Below are 23591 nucleotides of genomic sequence, written 5' to 3' on the forward strand. Positions count from 1 at the left end.
CCCTCTTTCCCTGATTTCCCGCCCTCATCCATTAGGACACCATCTTTCAAAGCCTATTCCTGCGCAGAATTCATTATCTTCTCCTGAGTGCCCAAAGCACTTTGGGCAACACCTCCACTACAGCCTTGCTTAGCACACAATGCATTTGTTCACCCAGCACTTTAATATCAGTGTGAGCTGCACCAAGATGGAGCCCCATCTTACAGAGTTCTATGTGTTCTCAGGGCCTAGCACAGTGTCTATTATAAGTGTTAAATCAATCAGTCAATCTTTTTGGAAGGCTAAGTGATGGTCAGATCTAAGTGTAGCAGTAACAGTAAGATTTAGACAGGCTGAGTTCCTACAGGGCACACAAAAGGTAGCCTGACAGAGATGACAAAGAGGTCTTATGACATAGCCAGTGCCCTGAGTATTCCTGTTCAGACATTTTACAGTAATGGCATACTTTTGCAGCTGTCATCACACACTCCTCATTCAGAAATACTGTGACTTCTGTACCGGATGTATGGACTCTTCTCTGTCACTTTAGTATTATTTTCCAGTACTTACTGTAGTACTCAGGACCTGTCATTCAGTAAAACTTCGAAACCAAAATCAGTTTAATCTATGGTAAAAATCATCTAAATAAGTTTGACACTAGCAACTTAAAATACATATCCCGTAACCATACCTGTGCTTACTTGATTGATACCCAATTGTGCTCCTGTATAGCCTCAAGGCAAAAGATTCAACTAACATTTAAGTGTCTAATCACGTTCCCAGTCACTTTCAAGCACTGTCGTGACACAGAGGACCCAGTGCTGACAACCTGCGTCAGCTGCTCTGGGTGGAGCTGATTCATGCCAGTATTAAGAGATGGATCCATTATAATTCTGCATTGCTCATTACAGCTAAATGTATGCTAGTATACACTTCCAGAACTTTCTAGAACAGACAAACAGTAAATGCAGTTACACTAGAATTGATAGTAAATTGATTAACAATGCACTATTTTAATCTTAATCTATTAGAGGGGTGAAGAATCAGTTAGAAATTATATATCACAGAGTATTTAAAAATAAAAACATATGAAACAACAGAAAACTAAAACATAAAGTCCATAATCATTGTAATTGTAAACAAAATACTGGCAAATATTAGATTCCTCAATTCTAAAGACAAATAAGGATTTCCTAAAATGAGCATACTTAAACTTATAAACCACTTACCGCAATAATATTCTTTTCTTATAAGGTTAATATTTTTCTAAAATCTCCTATATATTATTTAACAAACCATTTCCTTTTTTGATTAAAAAAATACTATTCAACTTGCTCTGAATAAATTGGAACCCAATTGAATCAAGCTATCATTTTAAAGACACAGGATCCTCAGTGTCTGCACTGTAATGTAATGGATTAATTAGGTCCTAGTTGCTGCACTTCGGATCCAGCTTTCTATTAAGGCACCTGGAAGCCCAGATAGAGCTGCTGGCTCCTAGCTTTGGCCTGGTTAAGCCTGGCCATTGTGGCCATCTGGAAAGTGAATTATGAAATAGAAAATCCCTCTATATATTTATCCCTCTCTGAAATTCTTTCAAATAAATGAATAAATCTTAAAACAACAACTACACAGAAATTTCCATTAAAATTTTAAATATTTCTTTTTTTTTAATGATTTATTTTTATTACAAAGTCAGATATACAGAGAGGAGGAGAGACAGAGAGGAAGATCTTCCATCAGATGTTTCACTCCCCAAGTGAGCCGCAACGGGCCGGTGCGTGCCGATCTGATGCCGGGAACCAGGAACCTCTTCCGGGTCTCCCATGCGGGTGCAGGGTCCCAAAGCTTTGGGCCGTCCTCGACTGCCTTCCCAGGCCACAAGCAGGGAGCTGGATGGGAAGTGGAGCTGCCGGGATTTGAACCGGCGTCCAAATGGGATCCCGGGGCTTTCAAGGAGAGGACTTTAGCCGCTAGGCCACGCCGCCGGGCCCAAAATTTTAAATATTTCTAGGATGAACTATTTTTTGAAAGTGGAATTATAGTAGTTATTGCTCTGCACCCGTGTGGGAGACCCAGAAGAGCTCCAGGCTCCTGTCTTTGGATCGGCTCTGCTCCGGCCGTTGTAGCTACTGTTTATTGCTACTGTTTACTGCTTTCTCAAGTCCATTAGCAAGCAGCAGACAGCAGGTGGAACACCCAGGACTTGAACCAATGCCCCTACGGAATGTTGAGCATTGCTGCCAATGCTGCCTCAGCAAAAACATTTTCAAGGAACACTGTTCTGGGTACCCAGAAAAGTGGTTTAACACGTAAATTGGTAACGAAGACATGAGAAGGAGATATGGGGCTAAAAAAAATACGACACTGGTAGTTTCTTATGATTACACTATTCAATTACCAATAAACTTAAAAAATTTCAATTGTATCTGACTGGCAAAGACAAGCTGCACTGCAGAGCAGCTGTACTACCTTTGTAAATTTTTCTTGTAAAACACATAACTCAATTGGAAAAGGAAAATCACAGTTGTTCTGCCCTTCATTTTTAAATACCTTGACCAAAAAAAGTCATAGAAAATATATTTTCTCTAAACAGTAATCCAACTGATGAAACAGAAGGGCTCTGAAAGTAACCATAAGGAAATTGGAAAAAAACATATTTCAATTTCTGTTAAAAAAAAAAAAATGTAGAAACTTTGCTTTTAAAAATTAGGCATAGGGCCCGGCACAGTGGCCTAGTGGCTAAAGTCCTCGCCTTGAACACTGGGATCCCATATGGGTGCCGGTTCTTGTCTCAGCAGCTCCACTTCCCATCCAGCTCCCTGCTTGTAGCCTGGGAAAGCAGTTGAGGACGGCCCAAAACCTTGGGACTATGCATCCGTGTGGGAGACCTGGAAGAAGTTCCTGGCTCCTGGCTTCGGATCAGCATAGCATCGGCCGTTGCGCTGACTTGAGGAATGAATCATCGGACGAAAGATCTTCCTCTCTGTCTCTCCTCCTCTCTGTATATCTGACTTCCCAATAAAAATAAATAAATCTTCTAAAAAAAATTGGGCATAAGCGGTACAAGCATAACCTAAAAGGCAAAAAAAAAAAAAAAAAAAAAAAAAAAAGACAAAAACGCAGGATACCTGTAATTCTACAAATCCACTGAACTGTTCATGTCCTTAAATGAGAGAACTTCAAAAAGTTCAAGGAAATGGAAATGAAAAGTTATTTTAAAAAAATTTAAATCCTTGCATAGAAGTATATGGTCAGCACTCAGCATTTAGCCAAATGTGAGTATCTGCCTCTCCCTGACATTGCATGCAATGGTAAGAACATGGTAGAATGTGAACAGCTTAATTAAGTAGCTGAGTAATAATGTAACATGTCTTCATATGTTTGTGTATGTATTTGTACATGTTTAATGCCTCCATTACTCTTTCAACTTAGGGCTACCAAAATAAGAAAAGCATACATCCACCTACCTTAGATTTGTCTTAATATATTTTTTTCTGCTACATTTACTCATTATTAGGACATCTGTAATCACTGCTTGGCTCCTTTCTCGTTTTCTTCTCTATCCTGCAGTAAAATTACAATGAGAGATAATATTAATCTTTCAAAGTTAAAATCTCTAACACCATGCCAAGAAAATCAATAGAAGTTAAATGATGTGCTATTTCTCAGACTATTTCTATTGAAAAAAACAATGTTGCTGAAATCATTCACTACACACTAATAGCTCATAAATTTATCATTTAAATTTCATTCCATTATAATAAAGCTTTCAAGCAATTTTCATTTGTGTCAAATTCAGCCAGGTACAGATGAAGACTTTTAAAACCTTACCCCAAATCTTGGAGGAAAAAGCAAAACAAAACAAAACAAAACAAAACAAAACAAACAAAAAACCTTTATTTATGGTCTGGTACGTTGGCGCAATTGGCTAATTCTTCTAGCGCCAGGATTCCATATGGGCACCAGTTCATGTCCCAGCTGATCCACTTTCCATCCAGCTCCCTGTTTATGGCATAGAAAAGCAGCAGAGTATGGCTCAAAGCCTTGGGACCCTGCACAAGCCTGGTAGACCCAGAAGCAGCTCCTGGTTCCTGGCTTCAGATGGGCTCAGCTGTGACCATTGTGACCATTTGGGGAGTGAACCAGTTGATAGATCTCTGTCTTGGGCCCATCACAGTAGCCTAGTAGCTAAAGTCCTTGCCTTGCACGCACTGGGATAGCACATGGGCACCGGTTCTAATTCTGGTGTCCCTGCTTCCCATCCAGCTCCCTGCTTGTGACCTGGGAAAGCAGTCAAGGACAGCTCAAAGGCTTGGGACCCTGCACCTGCATGGGAGACCCGGAAGAGTCTCCTGGCTCCAGGCTTTGGATCAGCACAGCTCTGGCCGTTGAAGATCTTCCTTTCTGTCTCTCCTCCTCTCTATATATCTAAATTTCCAATAAAAATAAAATAATTCTTTTAAAAAAATAAGATCTCTGCTTCTCCTTCTCCTTGTAAATCTAATGTCTTTACAATAAAAATTAATACGTATTTTTTAAAAATTATTTTGAAAGCATTACACAGAGAGAGAAACAGAGAGATACAGGCAAAGAGAGATCTTCCATTCACTAACTCACTCCTCAGATAGTTACAACAGCCCGAGCCAGAAGCTTCATGCTTGCCACCCAACTAGGCTCTAGGGGTTCCCAGAACTTGAGCCAGCCACCAGCAGCTGCTTTAACAGGCCATTAGCAGCGAGCTGGATGAGAACAGTGGCCAGTACCCAAACCAGCACCCATAAGGGACGCCAGTGCTGTGGGTCTCAGCTTTAATCACTAAGCTACAATGTCAGCCTCCCCAAAACTTCCTTTTAATAGTCTTTAATCCATTTTTTAAAAAGAAGAAACTGCCTTGGGGTTGGGGGCGGCTTGCAATTCCCTGCAGTGTGGCAGCAGTGGAAGGTGCCCCTGCTGGCTGGATCCAAGGCTGGGGACTCAGGCCAAAGCCACTGACGAAAGGCAGTGAACGAGTCCTTGGCTTTGGGCAGCCAGTGCACCAAATGGTGTCAGGCTCTACCTGCTGACCACCCAGCGGCGAGCTCTGGGTTTTCAGGATATAAAATTGCTGCTTAGGGACACCCATGAATAAGGCCAGTTTTAGTGTGGGTGAGAGATGAATTCTGGGTGATTTGCAGTAACTGGGTCATGAAACTTTCAGGCAAGCATGGGGAGTGAGACCTGATGGTTTGGAGGGGAGTGTCCATAGGATCTATTTGGGCCAGACTGATTCACTAGCTAAATTAGGAATCCTGAGATGGGCTGTTAGAATAGAGCATCACTGTCACACGCCAGTCCACATGAAAGCTATGGCTGGGGGCCTGTCTGGCAGGGCTAGGTACCATTACTTGACTGGTGGTGGAATAGTGGACTGTTCTCATTTGGCAGGGTCAAGACACTAACCAGCACATGAGAGAACTTGGTCGGGGGGTAAAGTCTGTGGGGGAAGTGTGGGCCCAACCCTGTGGAAATACAAGTCCCTCAGGTTAGCTCGCGAGCTGGGGTCGCGAAGGGCTGAGCTAGAAGTGATCATGGCACCTGCCATCACTTGCAGGTAAAGGAACCGATGGCAATCTGGGCAGGTCAAGGCAGCACCACCCAAAGCTGCAGCCCAAAATAGGATGTGGGGTGGGCCGAGCTGCAACTGGAAGGGGCGGACTGGGCAGGGCCAAGCAAACCTCAACTCACAAAAAAAGAAAAGAAATCAGGATGGAGCACATGTCATTCCAACCTAGGCTCTTACCCCAACTGGTTTTCATGAGGCAGGGTTACTAAGACACAGCATTGAAAGCAAAGGCTGAGACAGGAGAGGGGCTAAGCCAACTGGGTCAGAGCACCCACTGACATGCGCACAATCTAGGGTTGGAAATAGACTGTGGGGGAGCTGTGAGAGTACACCCTTGCTCATTGGGATTCCCACCTTGGGTGCAGAGGCTGGAGTGGGGGCTGCGTTCTGATCTGGATATGGCTGCTATCTCCCTAGGCACAAGTGTGGACTGGGGCTGGGCGCACCAAGCTAGGCTTGACGCCAGCACCATCTGGAGATCTGGAGAACCTGGGTAGATGTAGGACACACTAGGCTGGGTCTCTGCCCCTACTGAGCCATGTGTGAGCAGTGTCTGGGTATGGACAAGCCTTGGCTGGTGTGAAACAGCTAACACCAAGAACTGGAATGGATTGAAGGCCAGCAATAAGGGCTGGCTCATGGAACCACCAGTACGTGCGAGACCTGGCATAGGGAGAGGTTCTGAAGGAGGAGCCTGGGAAACTCCTCTGTCGGAACACAGTCCCTGCAGGTGAGCCCAAGAACCACAATATGGAGCAACCCAGACCAGGCCAGAAGAAGATACCCACTGGCACATATTTGGCATATGTCGGGGATAGACCATGCTGAACCAGTTCACATCACCTGCTGGTGAATCCGAGCACCAGAACAGAGTGTGGGTCAGGCAAGTTTTCGGTCACAACACATACCAGTGCACATTAAGGAATGCCAAGGTGAGGTGAGCCATACCAGATATGTTTGCAGTGCCCAAACAGCACATATGAGCACCGGGGGGAGGAGGCAAAGCCGGCAGGGAAATGTGGGCTCCCCTGCTGGAAAACCACTCCCATTGGAGAGCATGAGTTGGGATGGGGGCAGACCAGAACAGGCAGGGTTACAACATCTGTGAGCCTCATGTGAGCTAGATTGGGGAAGGGCCAGATTGGGCTGACTGTTCCAACTGGTGCAAGCAAAAACCAGAGTGGGTGAGGGTTGGTTGGACTTTGCTGCAGATTCAGATGGCAGAGGCTGGCACTGGGGGCTAATTCTGTTATGTTAAATCCCAGAACCACCTGGAGAGTGCATAATCTGGAAGTTGGGCAATACCCTAGTAGGGAGATAGTGGGCACCTCCCTCATGGGTAACCACTCCCAATGGAGAGCATGAAAACCAAGAGAAGGGCAAGGGTGGCTAGACAGAAAGGCACCTGCCAGTATATGTGTGGGCTGGATAGTAGGTTGGTTGGTTGAACTAGGCTTCAATGCCCACTGACAAGTACCAGAGCTAAATGGGATGTGGGACAGACTGAACAAGCCTGCGGTACATACTGGCATGCATGGAAACCAGGGTAGGGCGCAGGCCTGGTGGGGGTTATGGGGAGTCGCCCCAACTAGGCTGCAGCTCCCACTGGTTTGCGTGAGGGCCGAGTATGAAGTGGGCAGGATCGGGCTGGACCCGTTGGTTCAAGTAGAAGACAGGACTTTAAACAGAACTGACCCAGCAATTGCAATCACCAGAATGTGCACAAGCTGATTGGGGTGACGAACTGTGCCAGACCCTGTGCTGGCAAGCACACATAAGAATCAGGTCTGGGATCATCTCAGATGAAGTTTCTTTGGAGATCCCTCCAACTGAACTGCTGATCTCAGAACCCCAGCTATGAAGAGACTATGTCAGCCATGATTGGAACGGCGAGATTGGCAGCAATTCAGACCTGTTGAACTATCAAAACTGCTTGAGCAGGACCGTCAGAGCATGCCCCACATCGCGGACCTGGGATGGGTGGGAGGCTGGGTGGGGCTTTTCCCTTTGTTTCTCCCCTGACCCCAGATACAGGGGAAAAAAATGATATTAGTGTGGAAGCAATGGTGTAACCCACTTTCCTGTAGCCCTCGACCCTTTGTGCCCTAATCAACTAAGTAAAATTGTTTTAATAAATAAATAAATAAAAATTTTAAAAAATAAAATAAATTAAAATAAAAAAGAAGAAACTGGTTTAGGCACTCTAGCAACCAAAGATCGTGCTTCTTTTTTGTTTTAGCTTGTTTGTTTTTAAGATTTATTTATTTTTAATGGACTTTAGCCGCTAGGCCACGACGCCGGACCCTGTTTAGTTTTAATGGAAAGTTAGATTCACAGGGAGAAGGAAAGAGATAAAGATCTTCCATCAACTGGTTTGCTCCTCAAATGGCTGCAAAGGCTGGAGCTGAACTGACCTGCAGCCAAAAGCCAGGCATCAGAAGTTTCTTCTGGGTCTGCTATGGGGTGCAGGGTCCCAAGGCTTTGGGCCATTCTCTACTGATTTCCTAGGCCTTGAGCAGGGAGCTGGATGGGAAGTGGGGCAGCCGGGATACGAACAGGTGCCCATACAGGATTCCCGTGCTTGCAAGGTAAGGATTTAGCTATCAAGCCATCATGCTGGGCCCAACATCATGTTTTTTTAAATAGCACTTTTTGTTTTTACTTTGAAATTAATTGAAGTTTATTAAGTTTGTACAGGAATCACTTTAGAACACTTTCAAAGATTTTTGTTTTTTAGTTTATATCAGGTGGACAGATCTAATGTGATTCATATAAACCAGTTTAGGAACATGGTAATACTTTCCACCCCATCCTCTCTTCTCCCTTCTCTCCACAATCCCATCTTCCCTCATTTTTTACTTTTTAATTTTTATAATGATACTTTATTTTATAATCACAACCAAAGAACACTAAGTAAAGAACTCAACAAATAGTAAGGAGGAAAAAAAAAACAAAAAGCACTGTTCCTCAGGAGTGTAGACAAGGGCTGTAAACAATGAGCAAACCTCAGAAGGTCAACTTTGCTCCTATACATTACATGTTTTTGTACTCTGTTTCAGTTGCCACAAATCATGTATATTTATCACATCTTTATCCAGTCATCAGTTGGCAGACATCTGGGTGGGTTCCACGTCTCAGCTATTGTGAACTGTCGGGGGGGTACAAATAACTCTCATTTGCTGACTTCATTTCCTTTGGACAATACCCAGGAGTGGGATGGCTGGGTCATATGGTAGAATTATTTTCAGATTTCTGAGGACTATCCAAACTTTCTTCCATAGTGGTTGTACCAGTTAACATTCCAACTGACAGTGGACCACAGTATCTTTTTCCCTACACCCTTGCCAGCATGAATTGCTGTATGCTTTCTGTATGACTGCCATTCTATCCGAGGTGAGGTGAAACCTCACTGTGGTTTTCATCTACATTTCCCTGATGACTGGTGATCCTGAGCATCTTTTCATATGTCTGTTGGACATTTGATTTTCATCCTTTGCAAAATGCCTATTTATGTCCTTAGCTAATTTCTTTTTTTTTTTTATTAGTAATTACATTGCATTATGTGACACAGTTTTTTTTTTCATTTATTTTTTTATTAAATTTATTCATTAATTACATTGTGTTATAATTTCATAGGAACTGGGATTCTCCCCACACTTCCCCACACCCTCCCCTCATGGTGGGTTCCTCCGGGATTCCCCCCACTCCTCCTTAGCTAATTTCTTAACTGTATTGTTCTGTTGTTGAGCTTCTTGAAATCTGAAAGTTTTCTGAATATTAATCTTTCATATCTTTTATCAGTCGCATAGTTGTAAATATTTTCTTACAATGTTGATTGCCTTATTTATTTATTTATTTATTTATTTATTTATACTGGAAAGGGAGATCAGATTTACAGAGAGATACAGAAAGATCTTTCTTCTTAAAAAAGATTTATTTTTTATTGCAAAGTCAGATTATATAGAGAGGAGGAGAGACAGAGAGGAAGATCTTCCGTCCGATGGTTCACTCCCCAAGTGACTGCAATGGCCGGTGCTGCACTGATCCGAAGCCAGGAGCTTAGAGCCTCTTCCAGGTCTCCCACGCAGGTGCAGGGTCCCAAGGCATTGGGCCATCCTTGAGTGCTTTCCCAGGCCACAAGCAGGAAGCTGGATGGGAAGCAAGGTTGCTGGGAATGGAACCAGTACCCACATGGGATTCCGGCGTGTTCAAGGCGAGGACTTCAGCCACGAGGCCACTGTGCCGGATCCTAGAAAGATGTTTCATCCTCTGATTTATTCCCCAAATGGCCACACTGGCCAAAGCTGAGCTGATTCAAAGCCAGGAACCAGGAGATTACTCTGTGTCTCCCAGATGGATACTGGGTCACAAGGCTTTGCAACATCCTCTATTGCTTTTCCAGGCCATAAGCAGGGAGCTGGGTGGGAAGTGAGCCAGCCAGTACATGAACCGGCACCTGTATGGGATCCAGGCACTAGCAGCGGAGGATTAGCCATTGAGCCATCACACCAGGCCTTGTAGGTTGCCTCTTTGCAATGCAGAAGTTTCGTAGTTGCAATGCAGAAGTTTCTTAATGTAATCCCATTTGTTAGCTCATTTTTTTATTGCCCGTGCTTCTGGGGTCTTTCCCAAGAAGTCTTGCCTATGCCAGTGTCTTACAGAGAGGAGAAGAGACAGAGAAGATCTTACATCTGCTGGTTTACTCCCCAAATGGCCTTAACAGCTGGAGCTGAGCTTATCTGAAGCCAGGAGCTTCTTCTGGGTCTCCCAGGAAGGTGTAGGGTTCCAAGGCTTTGGGCCATCTTCTGCTTCTTTCTCAGGCCACAAGCAGGAAGCTGAATAGGAATTGGAGCCACCAGGACATCCAGCACCCATATGGGATGCTGGCACTAGCAGGAAAAGGATTATCCACCATGTCAGCCACACCAGGCTGTTTTAAATATCATGGCCTTGTAGTATGTCCTGAAATCTGGTATTGTGACGCTTCCAGCTTTTGTTGCAGTTGTTGTTTAAGATTGCTTTAGCTATTGGAGTCTCCTGTGTTTTCATTTGAATTTTAGCATCAGTTTTTCTGGATCTGAGAAAAATCGTCATTGGTATTTTAATTGGGATCACATTGAACTTGTAAAATGTTTTAGGAAGTATGCATATTTTAATGATATTCTTTCTTCCCATTCAAGAACATAGAAGATTCTTCCATTTGTGTGTGTCTTTTATTTCTCTAACACTTTTGAAAAAAGTCCATTTGACATGCACAATGAAGTAAAATTGATAAAGAAAAGAGACAAAAGGCAGCCAGCCTGGTTTACCAGCAGGTTAACCCACAGTCTAAAATGCTGGCGTCTCATCTTTGAGCACAGCTTTGCTTCTCACCAACTCCCTGCTCATGGACAAGCATCAGAAGCTGGCTCAAGTACCTGGGTCCCTGTTACAGCCACCTGCAGGGCAAGCCAGCTGATGCAAGCCTTCACTCTGTCTCTGCCTCTGTCTTTGTAACCCAGCATCTCAAGCTAATAAGAAGAAATCTTAAAACAAACAAACAAAAAAACCACCATGGATTCTTAATTTATTCGGGATCTGGAAAGGATACGTACGATGACCTGGGACATGAACTGGCACCTATGTGAGATGCAGGCCTTCCGGGTGCCCATGCCAGTCACAGGAGTGCAGTTATGAACACTGTGCGCTGGGTACCCTCCTCAGTGTCAGCCCCAAGAAGATGTCACACTGTCCCAGCCCTTTCTGAAGCTGTGAGGTCTGCTATATCTCACTAAAGGTTCCACAGCAGTAGCTACTACTGCCACTTTCAGCCTGCCCACTCCCACCCCATCCCAGTATAGGGACAATGACACAGGGCAGGATATTTTAACCCAGCTACTTGTCCATGAACAATAATGAAGGACAGTGCATTGCCTGGGATTAGGCTGGCATTTTTTTCATGTGGACATCTTATCCTCCTCCACAGCTGCCCAACCCAGAAGGTTGAATCATCCATCTGGTGAGCAGTGGTTGGCATCTGTCATGTGAAGCACTACGACACAGTGGGACACACAACTCCCTGGAAGGTGGAGGTCTAGAGGGGCAGTAAGAAGAAATGTGTCGGGCCCGGCTGCGTGGCCTAGTGGCTAAAGTCCTCGCCTTGAAAGCCCTGGGATCCCATATGGGCGCCGGTTCTAATCCCGGCAGCTCCACTTCCCATCCAGCTCCCTGCTTGTGGCCTGGGAAAGCAGTCAAGGACGGCCCAAAGCTTTGGGATCCTGCACCCGCGTGGGAGACCTGGAAGAGGCTCCTGGCTCCAGGCTTCGGATCGGCGCGTTGCAGCTCACTTGGGGAGTGAATCATCGGACGGAAGATCTTCCTCTCTGTTTTTCCTCCTCTGTGTATATCTGGCTGTAATAAAAATGAATAAATCTTTAAAAAAAAAAAAAGAAATGTATCAACAAACAACAGTGACAATATTTAATAATGATCACCCTAGCGTCACGTAACAATAACTGTTCATTTCTATTTTTTCTTTCAGAAATATTTTGTTTTACTGGAATTAGGAGCACATTTTCATCACTCAAATCCCTGTTTTTAAAGTAGAAGGTGTTCAGTGAGGTCAAGGAACCACCGCCACTTACTCTTCCCAGAGGCAGCCAGCACGGAAGCCAGCGCCACAGAAGGCCGAGAGGAAGACAACAGACCTTCCTCCCGAAGAACAAGATAGGGCTGCGGGTTCAAGATTCCAAAGGGTTATTTGCATTCCAGCAGCTCCCTGGAAGTCAGTGGCTGAGCACGGATTCAGTGCCTTCCCACATCCCTACAGCATTTCCTACTAACCTCCTTTAGAGCTGACACTCACTTGAATGATTTTCTGTGGCTCCCAGGCTTCCCAGTCACGATCACATCCTGTATTTTTTCTCCTTACGTGACTCACCTCAAGCTTACCTACTAAGTCTTGAAGTGCCCACCCAGCCTAAGCCTCCCTCCTGAGCTCAGCTCCCCAAGGACCTGCCTGGTGGGCATCTCTTAGGGTCTGCTCACAGATGCTCAAAACCACACTTAAAAAGCCACTCTGGGGCCTGGCGGTGTGACCTAGCGGCTAAAGTCCTCGCCTTGAACACGCTGGAATCCCATATGGGTGCCGGTTCTAGTCCCGGCAGCTCCACTTCCCATCCAGCTCCCTGCTTGTGGCCTGGGAAAGCAGTCGAGGACGGACCAAAGCTTTGGGATCCTGCACCTGTGTAGCAGACCTGCAGCAAGTTCCTGGCTCCTGGCTCCGGATCGGCGCAGCACCTGCCGCTGCGGCTCACTTGGGGAGTGAATCATCAGATGGAAGATCTCCCTCTCTGTCTCTCCTCCTCTCTGTGTATCTGACTTTGTAATAAAAAAAAAAGTAAATAAATCTTAAAAAAAAAAAAAAGCCACTCTGCTAAGATGCCCTGTCCTCTCATATCACTTGCTCAGTGACAAGAGCAGCGATGGGCACGCCATCTGCACATCCTCGTATCTCATCCCAGTGTGCCTCCTCCGCAGTCCCTGGGGCAGCATGGTGGTCTGAATAGTGGTGGTGCGTAGTGTAGCACTCAGACACAGTAGGCTGGGTGGGATATGATCTCAAGACAATGATGTAGTCGTTTCAAGACATTTTTTTTCCTGTCAAAGCATGGTTGGAAGACTGACGCAATGGCTCAACTGGCTAATCCTGTCTGCTAACGTCAGCATCCCACATGGGCACCGGTTTGTGTCCCAGCTGCTCCACTTCCCATGCAATTCTTTGCTTGTGGCCTGGGAACGCAGCAGAGGACAGCTCAAAGCCTTGAGACCCTGCACCCACGTGGGAGACCCAGAAGAAGCTTCTGGTTCCTGGCTTTGGACGGGCTCAGCTCCAGTCATTGCAGTCACTTGGGGAGTGACCCAGTGGATGGAAGATCTTTTCATCCCTCCTTCTCTCCATAAATCTGATTTACCTTTCCAACAAACATAAATAAATCTTAAAAAAATAAAAAACCTCAAATGTCCTATTTTCTAATTATAGATCTAATATTATATGAAAATAATCTGGGCCTGGAGCGATAGCCTCACGGCTAAATCATCGACTTGCACATGCTGGGATCCCATTTGGGCACTGGTTTGTGTCCTGGCTGCTCCACTTCCCATCCAGCTCCCTGCTTGTGGCCTGGGAAAGCAGTCAGGACGGCCCAAAGCCTTGGGACCCTGCACCAGCGTGGGAGACCTGGAAGAAACTCCTGACTTCGGGTCGACGCAGCTCCAGCTGTTGTGAGTGAACCAGCTGATGGAAGATCTTTCTCTCTGTCTCTCCTTCTCTCTGTTAATCTGGCTTTCCAATAAAAATATGTATTTTTAAGAAGAAAAATCTATTTATCCCAAGACATACCCCTTAAATGCATCTCTCCACCTGCAAACATAAAATATACTACTGTAATTAATGTCCTACACACTACTTTCTACAAAAGTAACTTAACAGTGTTAGTTGCCATGGAACTGTTGCGCTCCATTTCTTAGGCCAGTTTATCATAGGCAAATAACAGTGATATTAAGTCTTGGCTCCAGTTCCTGGCTCCAGCTTCCTGCCAATACTCCAGTGGGAGGCTGCAGAGGGAAGGTACGGGATTCCTGTCACTCACGTGGGAGACTCGACTGAGTTCCTAGTTCCCAGTGTTAACACCGGCCCCATCCCATCACTGTAGGCATCTGGGGAATAAATCCACCTCACTTTTCCGCCGATATATTGTGTTGCTCTATTCATTTATTCTGCGATGTAACCGATTTAATTATTATCTGTCTCCTTTAATTATGAGAGTGCTTCAAAACGTTCATGGAAAATGGAACTACATGGTAAGTTTATTTGGTGTAAGAAATTTGATACCAGGGCCCAGCGCAATAGTGTAGCGGTTAAAATCCTCGCCTTGGGCCCGGCTGCGTGGCCTACCGGCTAAAGTCCTAGCCTTAAACGCCCCGAGATCCCATATGGGCGTCGGTTCTAGTCCCGGCAGCTCCACTTCCCATCCAGCTCCCTGCTTGTGGCCTGGGAAAGCAGTCGAGGACGGCCCAATGCATTGGGACCCTGCACCCGCGTGGGAGACCCGGAAGAGGTTCCTGGCTCCCAGCTTCGGATTGGCGCGCACCGGCCGTTGCGGCTCACTTGGGGAGTGAATCATCGGATGGAAGATCTTCCTCTCTGTCTCTCTTCCTCTCTGTATATCTGACTTTGTAATAAAATAAATAAGTCTTAAAAAAATAATAAATAAATAAAATTCCAGTTAAGCTAACACCCTCCACAGTGCTTTCCAAGTGTGCCTCAGAGCACTTCTGTTCCCAGCAGTAGGGACACATACTTACCACGTGTGAGTCGTGATTGGCTCCAAATCCGAATAAGCCAGCGGCACTGCTGCGGTTTTGGAATTCATAAAATTATGCAATTGATTGTTTTAAAAGGTAGTTATTGGGAAATTTTGGAAATAGAATTTAAATACGTATGTTTTTATATATTATTTATTATATTTATATATATAAGATATATATTATTTTAAAATGAGTCCTGCCTGGGGAGCATTGTGGCACAGTGCATTAAACCACAGCCTGCAATGCCAGCATTCTGTGCCAACGCCAGCTTCAGCTCCAATTGCTCCACTTCTGATCCAGCTCCCTGATAGTGCATCTGGGAAAACAGTAGAAGGTGGGCCAAGTGCTTGGGCTCCTGCCACCCATGGAGGAGACCCAGACTGTGCCAGCTTCCTGGTTTTGACCTGGCCCCGCCTTGGCTGTTGCTACCTTGTGGGATGTGACTCACAGCATGAAAGATCAATCTTTCTCCTCTCCTTCCATCTCTGTCACTCAAATCAATAAAGCTTTTTTAAAAAAAAAAAAATCTTGGCTTTGGACTAATATTACAATTGTAGGCAACTACAAAATATTGACAAAAATTACAAAAACCGAAAGTTCTTTTAAAAACACTTGTGAAGGGCCCAACGTGGTAGCCTACTGGCAAAGAAATCCTTGCTTTGCATGTGCCAGGATCCACCAGTTCTAACCCTGGCAGCCCCACTTCCTATCCAACTCGCTGCTTGTGGTCTAGGAAAGCAGTTGAGGATGGCCAAGCCCTGGGACCCTGCACCCGCGCAGCAGACTGGAAGAGGCTCCAGGTACCAGGCTCCTGGCTTCAGATCAGCACAGCTCCGGCTGTTGCAGCCGCTTGGAGAATGAATCAATGAATGGAAGATCTTCCTCTTTGTATATCTGATTTTCCAATAAAACATTTTTTTAAAAAGTTGTAAAACAATCTAAGTTCATGCTTCCTTTATTCTATTTTGGGAGGCAGAGACAGAGAGTCAGGCTCACTTCCCAATAGGCCTGCCATGCTGGGACTGGACAAGGTCAAACCCAGGAACTCAGGCCCAGCGCAATGGCCTAGTGGCTCAAGTCCTCGCCTTGAACACGCTGGAATCCCATATGGGTGCCAGTTCTAACCCCGGCAGCCCCACTTCCCATCCAGTTCCCTGCTTGTGGCCTGGGAAAGCAGTCTAGGACGGCTCAAAGCCTTGGGACCCTGCAACCATATGGGAGACCTGGAGGAGGTTCCTGGCTCCTGACTTCGGATTGGCTCAGCACTGGCCGTTGAGGCCATCTGGAGAGTGAAATCAGTGGACAGAAGATCCTCCTCTCTTTCTCTCCTTCTCACTGTATATCTGACTTTGCAATAAAAAAAAATAATAAATCTTTAAAAGAAAACAACCCAGGTCTCCTGGTGAGTGAAAGTGCGCATGCTGCCTGAAGCTGGAGTCAGGAGCTGGGGCTGTGTGTTCAGGGAAGGCTCTGTGACAGCAGCATCCTCGCCAGATGTCAATCACACACCTGAACGCTAGCCGCCATGCCGTTCATAAAAACCCAGAAATGCAAACTGGAACTTATGCCTATTGAGCTGGTTTTCGTTTTTGCAAGAATGAATACCTAAATATGGGGCAAACGGAGACTTTATAATGGACCATATCAATCAGTGGACGACCTCATCGAGCGAAACTGGCAGCGATTCATAACTGGAGAACTATTAACACCACTCGAGCACATATCTCAGAGCATGCCCCACATCCGGGACTCGGGGTGGGCGGGAAACCGGGTGGGGCTTCTCCCTCAATATCCCCCTTTACCTCAGATACATGATGGAAACAATATGGACATAATAGTATTACCCACTTCCCTATCCCCCTGAACCTTTTTTTTTTCTTTCTTTAACTGTAATTAACTATGTAAAGATTGTCAACAATACAATAAAAATATATATATATATATAAAAAAAAAGAATGAATACCTACAATTAGCACAGCCAAAAGAAAAAGGAAACCACCTCAAAATGTAGTGTTTAACTCCCAGAGAGGCAGAAAGAAAAAGAAAACACAAAACAAGTACACTGTTTATCTGGGCCAGGCCTGAGGCCGGCTTCAGTTGTTTGAGAACGTGGTCTTCGCGGGTTAAAGCTGAAGGACCAACAGGGCTCAGGTTTGAAGGAGGATGCCAGACCAGGGTGCTCCTAAGGGGATGCTGACTGAAGAGCAGCGAGAAGGCAACACTGGCGGGGGAGAAGCGATTCTAAGTACCACGTATGTGAAACTGGCGGGACAGGTACAAGGGCATCACGTACTTTAGGTTAGGATTCGCACGAGAAACACAAAGCTAGATCCTCAGAGAAAACCATGCCCTGTTCAAACAGGAGCCTCACCCGTGTGTAAAAACACAAACAGCGAGCAGAAACTTGAAAGGAAATATTCCAAACACTTGTAAATAATGTCTTTAATCTTCACATAAATACACACCACAGATTCGGGGCTACTGCAATTTTTCTTTTTTAACAAAGCTTTTATTATTTAAAAAACATGAACTCCTTGCTAAAATCCAGGATGAACTATCCAAGCTTAGTTTCTTTTTCAGCGGAGTTTCCACTTGCTGTCTGCTGTGGGTTATTTTACACATCCACAGCAGAAGCAGATGAACAAAACTCACAGGGTCCTGGGGGAGCTCCAACCCTTTAAGCACGCCATCACCAACTCAGGAGAAATCCCAACCTCAGGACATGCACAGGAGCGATCTGCATCACTAGGCTCAACGCAAGGTGCTTCTAATTTTTTTCTTCTTCTTTTCTTCCACAATTCATTTTGAAAGTCACAGTTTAAGTGAGCAAGACAATCTTCCATCTGCTAGTTCATTCGCCAGATAGTCACCAAGGCCAGGCCAGGCAGAAGCCAGCAGCCAGGAGCCAGTAGCTTCATCCGGGTCTTCCATACGGATGCAGAAGGCCAAGCCTTTGCGTTTTCCTCCAGTGTCTGCACAGAGCTGGACCGGAAGTGGAGCAGCTGGGATACCAGCCAACGCCTGCATGGGATGCTGGTGTCGCCATCAAAGGGAACGTTAGAGTCATCCTGGCCCCCAAGGTTCCTTTCAGTAACAGGTGGCTTGACTGCCCTTTGGATACCTTTCAAAACACCTGCACATTAAGTACGGACATACCAACTACTAACTAGTAAATCTGGAAAAAGTAGAAGACTTCACCAAACTTCGAGGAAGAATTTCAACTTCACTTCCAACAGTCCTACCTGCCATACCTGAACAAAACTCTTTCATCTTTCAAAGTGCAGGAACATATCAGACTAAGGTTCACTTCTTTGAGAATTTTGAGAGCAAACATGTGCCAAGCACCCACAGAGAGCAGCAAGATTTTTTACACATGACAGAGCTGCCCCAATTCATATAATCAATACTAGAATGCCAATTTCTGTAACATTTTTCAGGAAAAATAAATAAATAAGAGATGAATCACTTTTGTACTATCCATGAAACAATTAAGGCTCTTGGAGATTATGAAAACTATAGGACATTTTGTCATTCTAAGTTAGGTGCTTGAATTTTAGGTTTGCTGCTCAAAAAAAAATTCACTAAGATAACTCAAAAGAAAACTTTTCTGTAAACCTTTAATTGCCAGCAAAACTGGAGAAGCATGTTTTAAATTTTTTTAATATTGGGTCCAGCACAGTAGCTTATCGGCTAAGCACTGTACACACCAGGATCCCATATGTTTGTGTCCCAGCAGCCCCACTTCCTATCCAGTTTGTGGCCTGGGAAAGCAGTAGAGGACAGCCCAAAGCCTTGGGACCCTGCACCCATGTGGGAGACCTGGAAGAGGCTCCTGGCTCCTGGCTCCGGATCGGTGCAGCACCGGCCATTGCAGTCACTTGGGGAGTGAACCATCGGACAGAAGATCTTCCTCTCTGTCTGTCCTTCTCTCTGTACATCTGATTTTCCAATAAAAATAAATAAATATTTAGAAAAATAAATATTATAACCAGTTCAAAAAGTTTCCAGGATTTTGATATTTAGTGAGCCTGGATACACTAGAGTTGAAAGAACATGCCTTAAGACACATGTCATCGGGGAATGAAGCTTCTAGAAAATACCCCCATCTAACTTCACAGCCTGTGCCTGTCCCCGCACAGACACCTTGCCAGAAACTTCCTCCAACGCTCAGGACAGCCAGTCAGAAGAGGTGACTGCAAGTATAAAAAAAGAGAGAGAAAGAACATTTTCTGGGAAACAGACTTTCAGTTTTGCTAAGATTTTCGGAAAGCACACGAAAGCGCCGTGCGGCGTTGGAGGCACGCAGGGACATCGGGGCAGGGGCAGACACTGAGGCGCGACCCCGAGCGATGACCAGAGGCGGGAGGATCATTGCCGAAGCGTGCACGCAGCCTGCCGGGGCTCACCCTGCCGGGGCTCACCCTGCCGGGGCGCAGCCTGCCGGGGCTCACCCTGTCGGGGCTCACCCTGTCGGGGCTCACCCTGCCGGGGCGCAGCCTGCCGGGGCTCACCCTGCCGGGGCGCACCCTGTCGGGGCTCACCCTGTCGGGGCTCACCCTGCCGGGGCTCACCCTGTCGGGGCTCACCCTGCCGGGGCGCACCCTGTCGGGGCGCAGCCTGCCGGGGCTCACCCTGCCGGGGCTCACCCTGCCGGGGCGCAGCCTGTCGGGGCTCACCCTGCCGGGGCTCACCCTGCCGGGGCGCAGCCTGCCGGGGCTCACCCTGTCGGGGCGCAGCCTGTCGGGGCTCACCCTGCCGGGGCTCACCCTGCCGGGGCGCAGCCTGCCGGGGCGCAGCCTGCCGGGGCGCAGCGTGAGGTGCGTTCCTTCGGGAACACGGCAGCTCGCTTCCCGAAGAACTCGCCCGGAGGGCTGCAGCGAGTCCGACGCCGGCCCGGGCGGACCGTGAGGACCGGTTCCCGTCTGCCCTTGGCGATGGCGGCGGCGGTTGGCGGAGCAGCGGCCCCGACCCGCCGCCCGCCGCCCGCCGCCCGCCGCCCCCGGTCCGCCTGCAGCCCCCGGTCCGCCCGCCGCCGGCTCCCGGTCGCGGGCCACTTACCCGCCGCGATGGCCTTTACGTAGCCGCCTCGTCACTGCTTACGGACGCGAGGCGCCCGCGTCGCCGCCACACGTCAGCGCCAGGCGGCCGCCAGCCGCCTCCCCTCCGACTCCGACCCAAACTCGCGCAGCACTCGGCCGCACCGCGTCCCCTCCCCCACGCCGCGACCGCCCTGCCGAAAAGCCCGAGCGCGGACTCCGCCCCCTGCCGGTCACCAGCGGGAGTGCGGCGGGACAATCCAACAACAATTCAATGGAACCCGGGAACAGGAGGGGGCGGGGCCAAGGCGGCGTGGGGCGGGTCGGAGAAAGAAGGGGGCGGGGTCATGGAGGGAGGGGCCGAGTGGGAGGGGTGATATAAGGGGCGGGAGGAGGGGGAAGGGGCGGGGTCAAAGGCTGGGGGCGGGGCGGGGAGGGGTCATGGAAGGGAGAGGGCGGAGATGACACCAAGGAGCCAGAGGAGGGGAAGGGCGGAGGCGGGGCCAAAGAAATGAGCGTAGTCTAGGAAGGGAGGGGGCGGGTCGGCAGGCGATGACACCAAGGGGCGGGCGGGAGGGAAGTGGCGGGGTCATGGTAGAAAGGGGCGAGAGGGGCGTGGCCAAAGGCGGATGGGCGTGGTCAGTTGTGGTGGGCGTGTCGATGAGGAGGGACGGGGGCGGGGCCGAGAGCCGAGGGGCGGGGCTTTTAGAGTGAGCCCAAAGTGAGGCTGCTGCCCCTGGGATGAAAACTCCACAGGGCATTTAGGGGACACACGGGCACTGACCCGGGGAAAGTCGCTGAGGTAACTTCTGTGCCCGGGTGGCGGGGGGAGGCGCCTAGCCTAGCTCTTGGCTAGGTTTCCTGCAACAGTAGGGAGTGCAACTAGCCTGCAGCTAGAACAATAAACCCTTGATGAATTCACGTTTGACTGGGACTCCTTCGGGTGAACAACTGTAATTAAGGTGAAAAGATCCTCTCACCTTTGTAACAGCCCTAAGGGGAAGACACTATGCTCTCCATTGAAAAAATCTACACCAGGGACCCGATGCGGTAGCCTAGTAGCTAAAGCCCTCACCTTGCATATACCAGGATCGTATATGGGCACTGGTTTTAATCATGGCAGCCCCACTTCCCATCCAGCTCTCTACTTGTGGCCTGGGAAAGCAGTCGAGGACAGCCCAAAGCCTTGGGACTCTGCACCTGCATGGGAGACCCAGAAGAAGTTTCTGGCTCCTGACTTCGGATCGGCGCAGCACCGACCATTGCGATCACTTGGGGAGTGAATCATCGGATGGAAGATCTTCCTCTCTGTCTTTCCTCCTCTCTATATATCTGACTTTCCAATTTAAAAAAATAATAAAATATTTTTTAAAAGGCCAGTATTGGGATGCTGGGTGTGGCTTCTCCCCTTATCTACCCCCTTCGCCCAGGAAGGAGAAAAGAGAACGTGGTAATAATGGTCTCACCTACCTTCCTATAGCCCTTGACCCTGCACTTGACCTTTTGCACACTAACCAACTATAAAATAAAACTTTAAAAAATGAATGGCTAGTATTGCGTGCCTGGTGGGGGTCATTGCGGGTTGCTCCGACTAGGCTGCAGCTCCCACTGGTTTGTGTGAGGGCTGAGCGTGTGGTAGACAGAATCAGGCTGGACTGCAACACCCATTGATTCGTGTGGAAGACAGCGCTGGGAACAGAACTGACCCAGCAGTTGCAAGCACCAGCATGCGCATAAGCTGATTGGGGCAACAGACTGTGCTGGACCCTGTACTGGAAAACACATACAAGAATCAGGTCTAGGATCACCTCAGATGGAGTTTCTTTGGTGATCCCTCCAACTGAACTGCTGATCTCAGAACCCCAACCATGAAGAGAAGTGCAGTTTCCATGGTCTGACCATGGAGTGCAAGTGTCAAAGCTGAACCTCCTCTGAGGCTCAGATGGAGCAGTGGACAGCATATCCAGGTGCACATGGAGGATATGGCAGTCCATCGGAGCCTGCAGAGAACACTTGGTACAACAGAGGACGGATGACAGAACAAGTCAATCAACCACCCAGCCATGTGTTGGCAGTGAAAATCTGGGCAAACGGAGATGCTCAAGTGAACGATGTCAGCCGTTGGATTCTGGAGAGATTTCATCGTGATTGAACGGCGAGACTGGCAGCAATTCAGAACTGTTGAACTATCAAAACCACTTGAGCAGCACCCTCGGAGCATGCCCCACATCAGGAACCCTGGGATGGGTGGGAGGCTGGGTGGGGCTTCTCCCTTTATCTTCCCCCTTACCGCAAATGCAGAAAAAAAGAATAATAATGTGGAAATAATAGTCTTATGCACTTTCCTGTAGCCCTTGACCCTTTGTGCCCTAATCAACTACATAAAGATTATGGCAATAAAATAATGTTTTTTTAAATGGCCAGGAATGAGGATGTGGGGACTGCTGGTGGGACTGTAGATTGGTGAAGTCACTTTCGAAGTCAGTATGGAGAATACACAGACAACTGCAAATTCGCTTATCCAGCAATCCTACTCCTGGGAATATATCCAAAAGCTCTGATACCTACACATGAGAAAGCAACCTGCTTTTCTCATGTATTCATTGCAACAAATCAACAATCACAAAAACACGGAAACAACCTACATGTCCATTAAAGGAGGACTGGGTGAAGAAACTGGTGCATCTACTCTGCGGAATATTACTCAGCCATTAAAATGGATGATCCCAAATAGAGATCATTATGCTCAGTGAAATGAGCCAATCCTTAAAGGACAAATGTCATATGTGCAGTCTAATATAAGACAACCTCCTCTAAAAAACACAAAGAAAACAAAATGAAAATGAAAATAAACATACGTGCAGTCTCACAAATGATGGATGTCATAGAGACCAGAGTACCAAGAATCAAAGAAAATCAACAGAATGCATCTCTACTACAGAATCAAAAGAGAGGGCCCAGCAGCGTGGCCTAGTGGCTAAAGTCCTCACCTTGAAGGTGCCGGGATCCCATATGGGCACCGGTTCTAATCCAGGCAGCTCCACTTCCCATCCAGCTCTCTGCTTGTGGCCTGGGAAAGCAGTCAAGGACGGCCCAAAGCCTTGGGACCCTGCACCTGCGTGGGAGACCTGGAGGAAGTTCCTGGCTCCTGGTTTCGGATTGGCGAAGTACCGGCCATTGTGCTCATTTGGGGAGTGAATCATCGGACGGAAGATCTTCCTCTCTGTCTCTCCTCCTCTCTGTATATCTGACTTTGTAATAAAAATAAATAAATCTTTAAAAAAAGAATCAAAGTAGACTCCCAATGAAACTTCTAAATACACCTAGACTGTGTACCTTATACCAATAGTGTCATGACCCACATAAAGAGCGAGTGCTGGAGTCATTTCTTTTCATCTCTAATTTTTTTAAAGGTATATTTTTATTGGAAAGTCAGATATACAGAGAGGAGGAGAGTCAGAGAGGAAGATCTTCTGTCCAATGATTCACTCCCCAACTGGCCGGAACTGAGCTGATCTGAAGCCAGGAGCCAAGAGCCTCTTCCAGATCTCCCATGTGGGTGCAGGATCCTAAGGCTTTGGGCTGTCCTCTACTGCTTTCCCAAGCCACAAACAGGGAGCTCG

General features: G+C 47.3%; 1 protein-coding gene across 7 annotated transcripts in view; it reads right to left on the bottom strand.

Moving 5' to 3' along the window:
• Positions 1 to 20234, bottom strand: part of CREM (cAMP responsive element modulator) — a 71702-nt gene extending 51468 nt beyond the window's left edge. The window contains exons 1-2 of one of the 7 annotated variants that reach the window (XM_058669624.1): positions 19991 to 20215; positions 3450 to 3546 (exon numbers count right to left, since the gene is read on the bottom strand). In XM_058669624.1, coding sequence (XP_058525607.1) covers positions 3450 to 3493 — 44 coding nt within the window. In that variant the 5' untranslated portion in view covers positions 3494 to 3546; positions 19991 to 20215. Of the gene's footprint in view, positions 1 to 3449; positions 3547 to 19990 lie in introns of all 7 variants that reach the window. The other 6 variants (XM_058669619.1, XM_058669622.1, XM_058669620.1 and 3 more) reach the window with 6 other exon arrangements.
• Positions 20235 to 23591: the final 3357 nt, after the last annotated feature.

Source organism: Ochotona princeps, chromosome 10 (genome assembly GCF_030435755.1).
Source record: "Ochotona princeps isolate mOchPri1 chromosome 10, mOchPri1.hap1, whole genome shotgun sequence".
Taxonomy (NCBI): Eukaryota; Metazoa; Chordata; class Mammalia; order Lagomorpha; family Ochotonidae; genus Ochotona; species Ochotona princeps.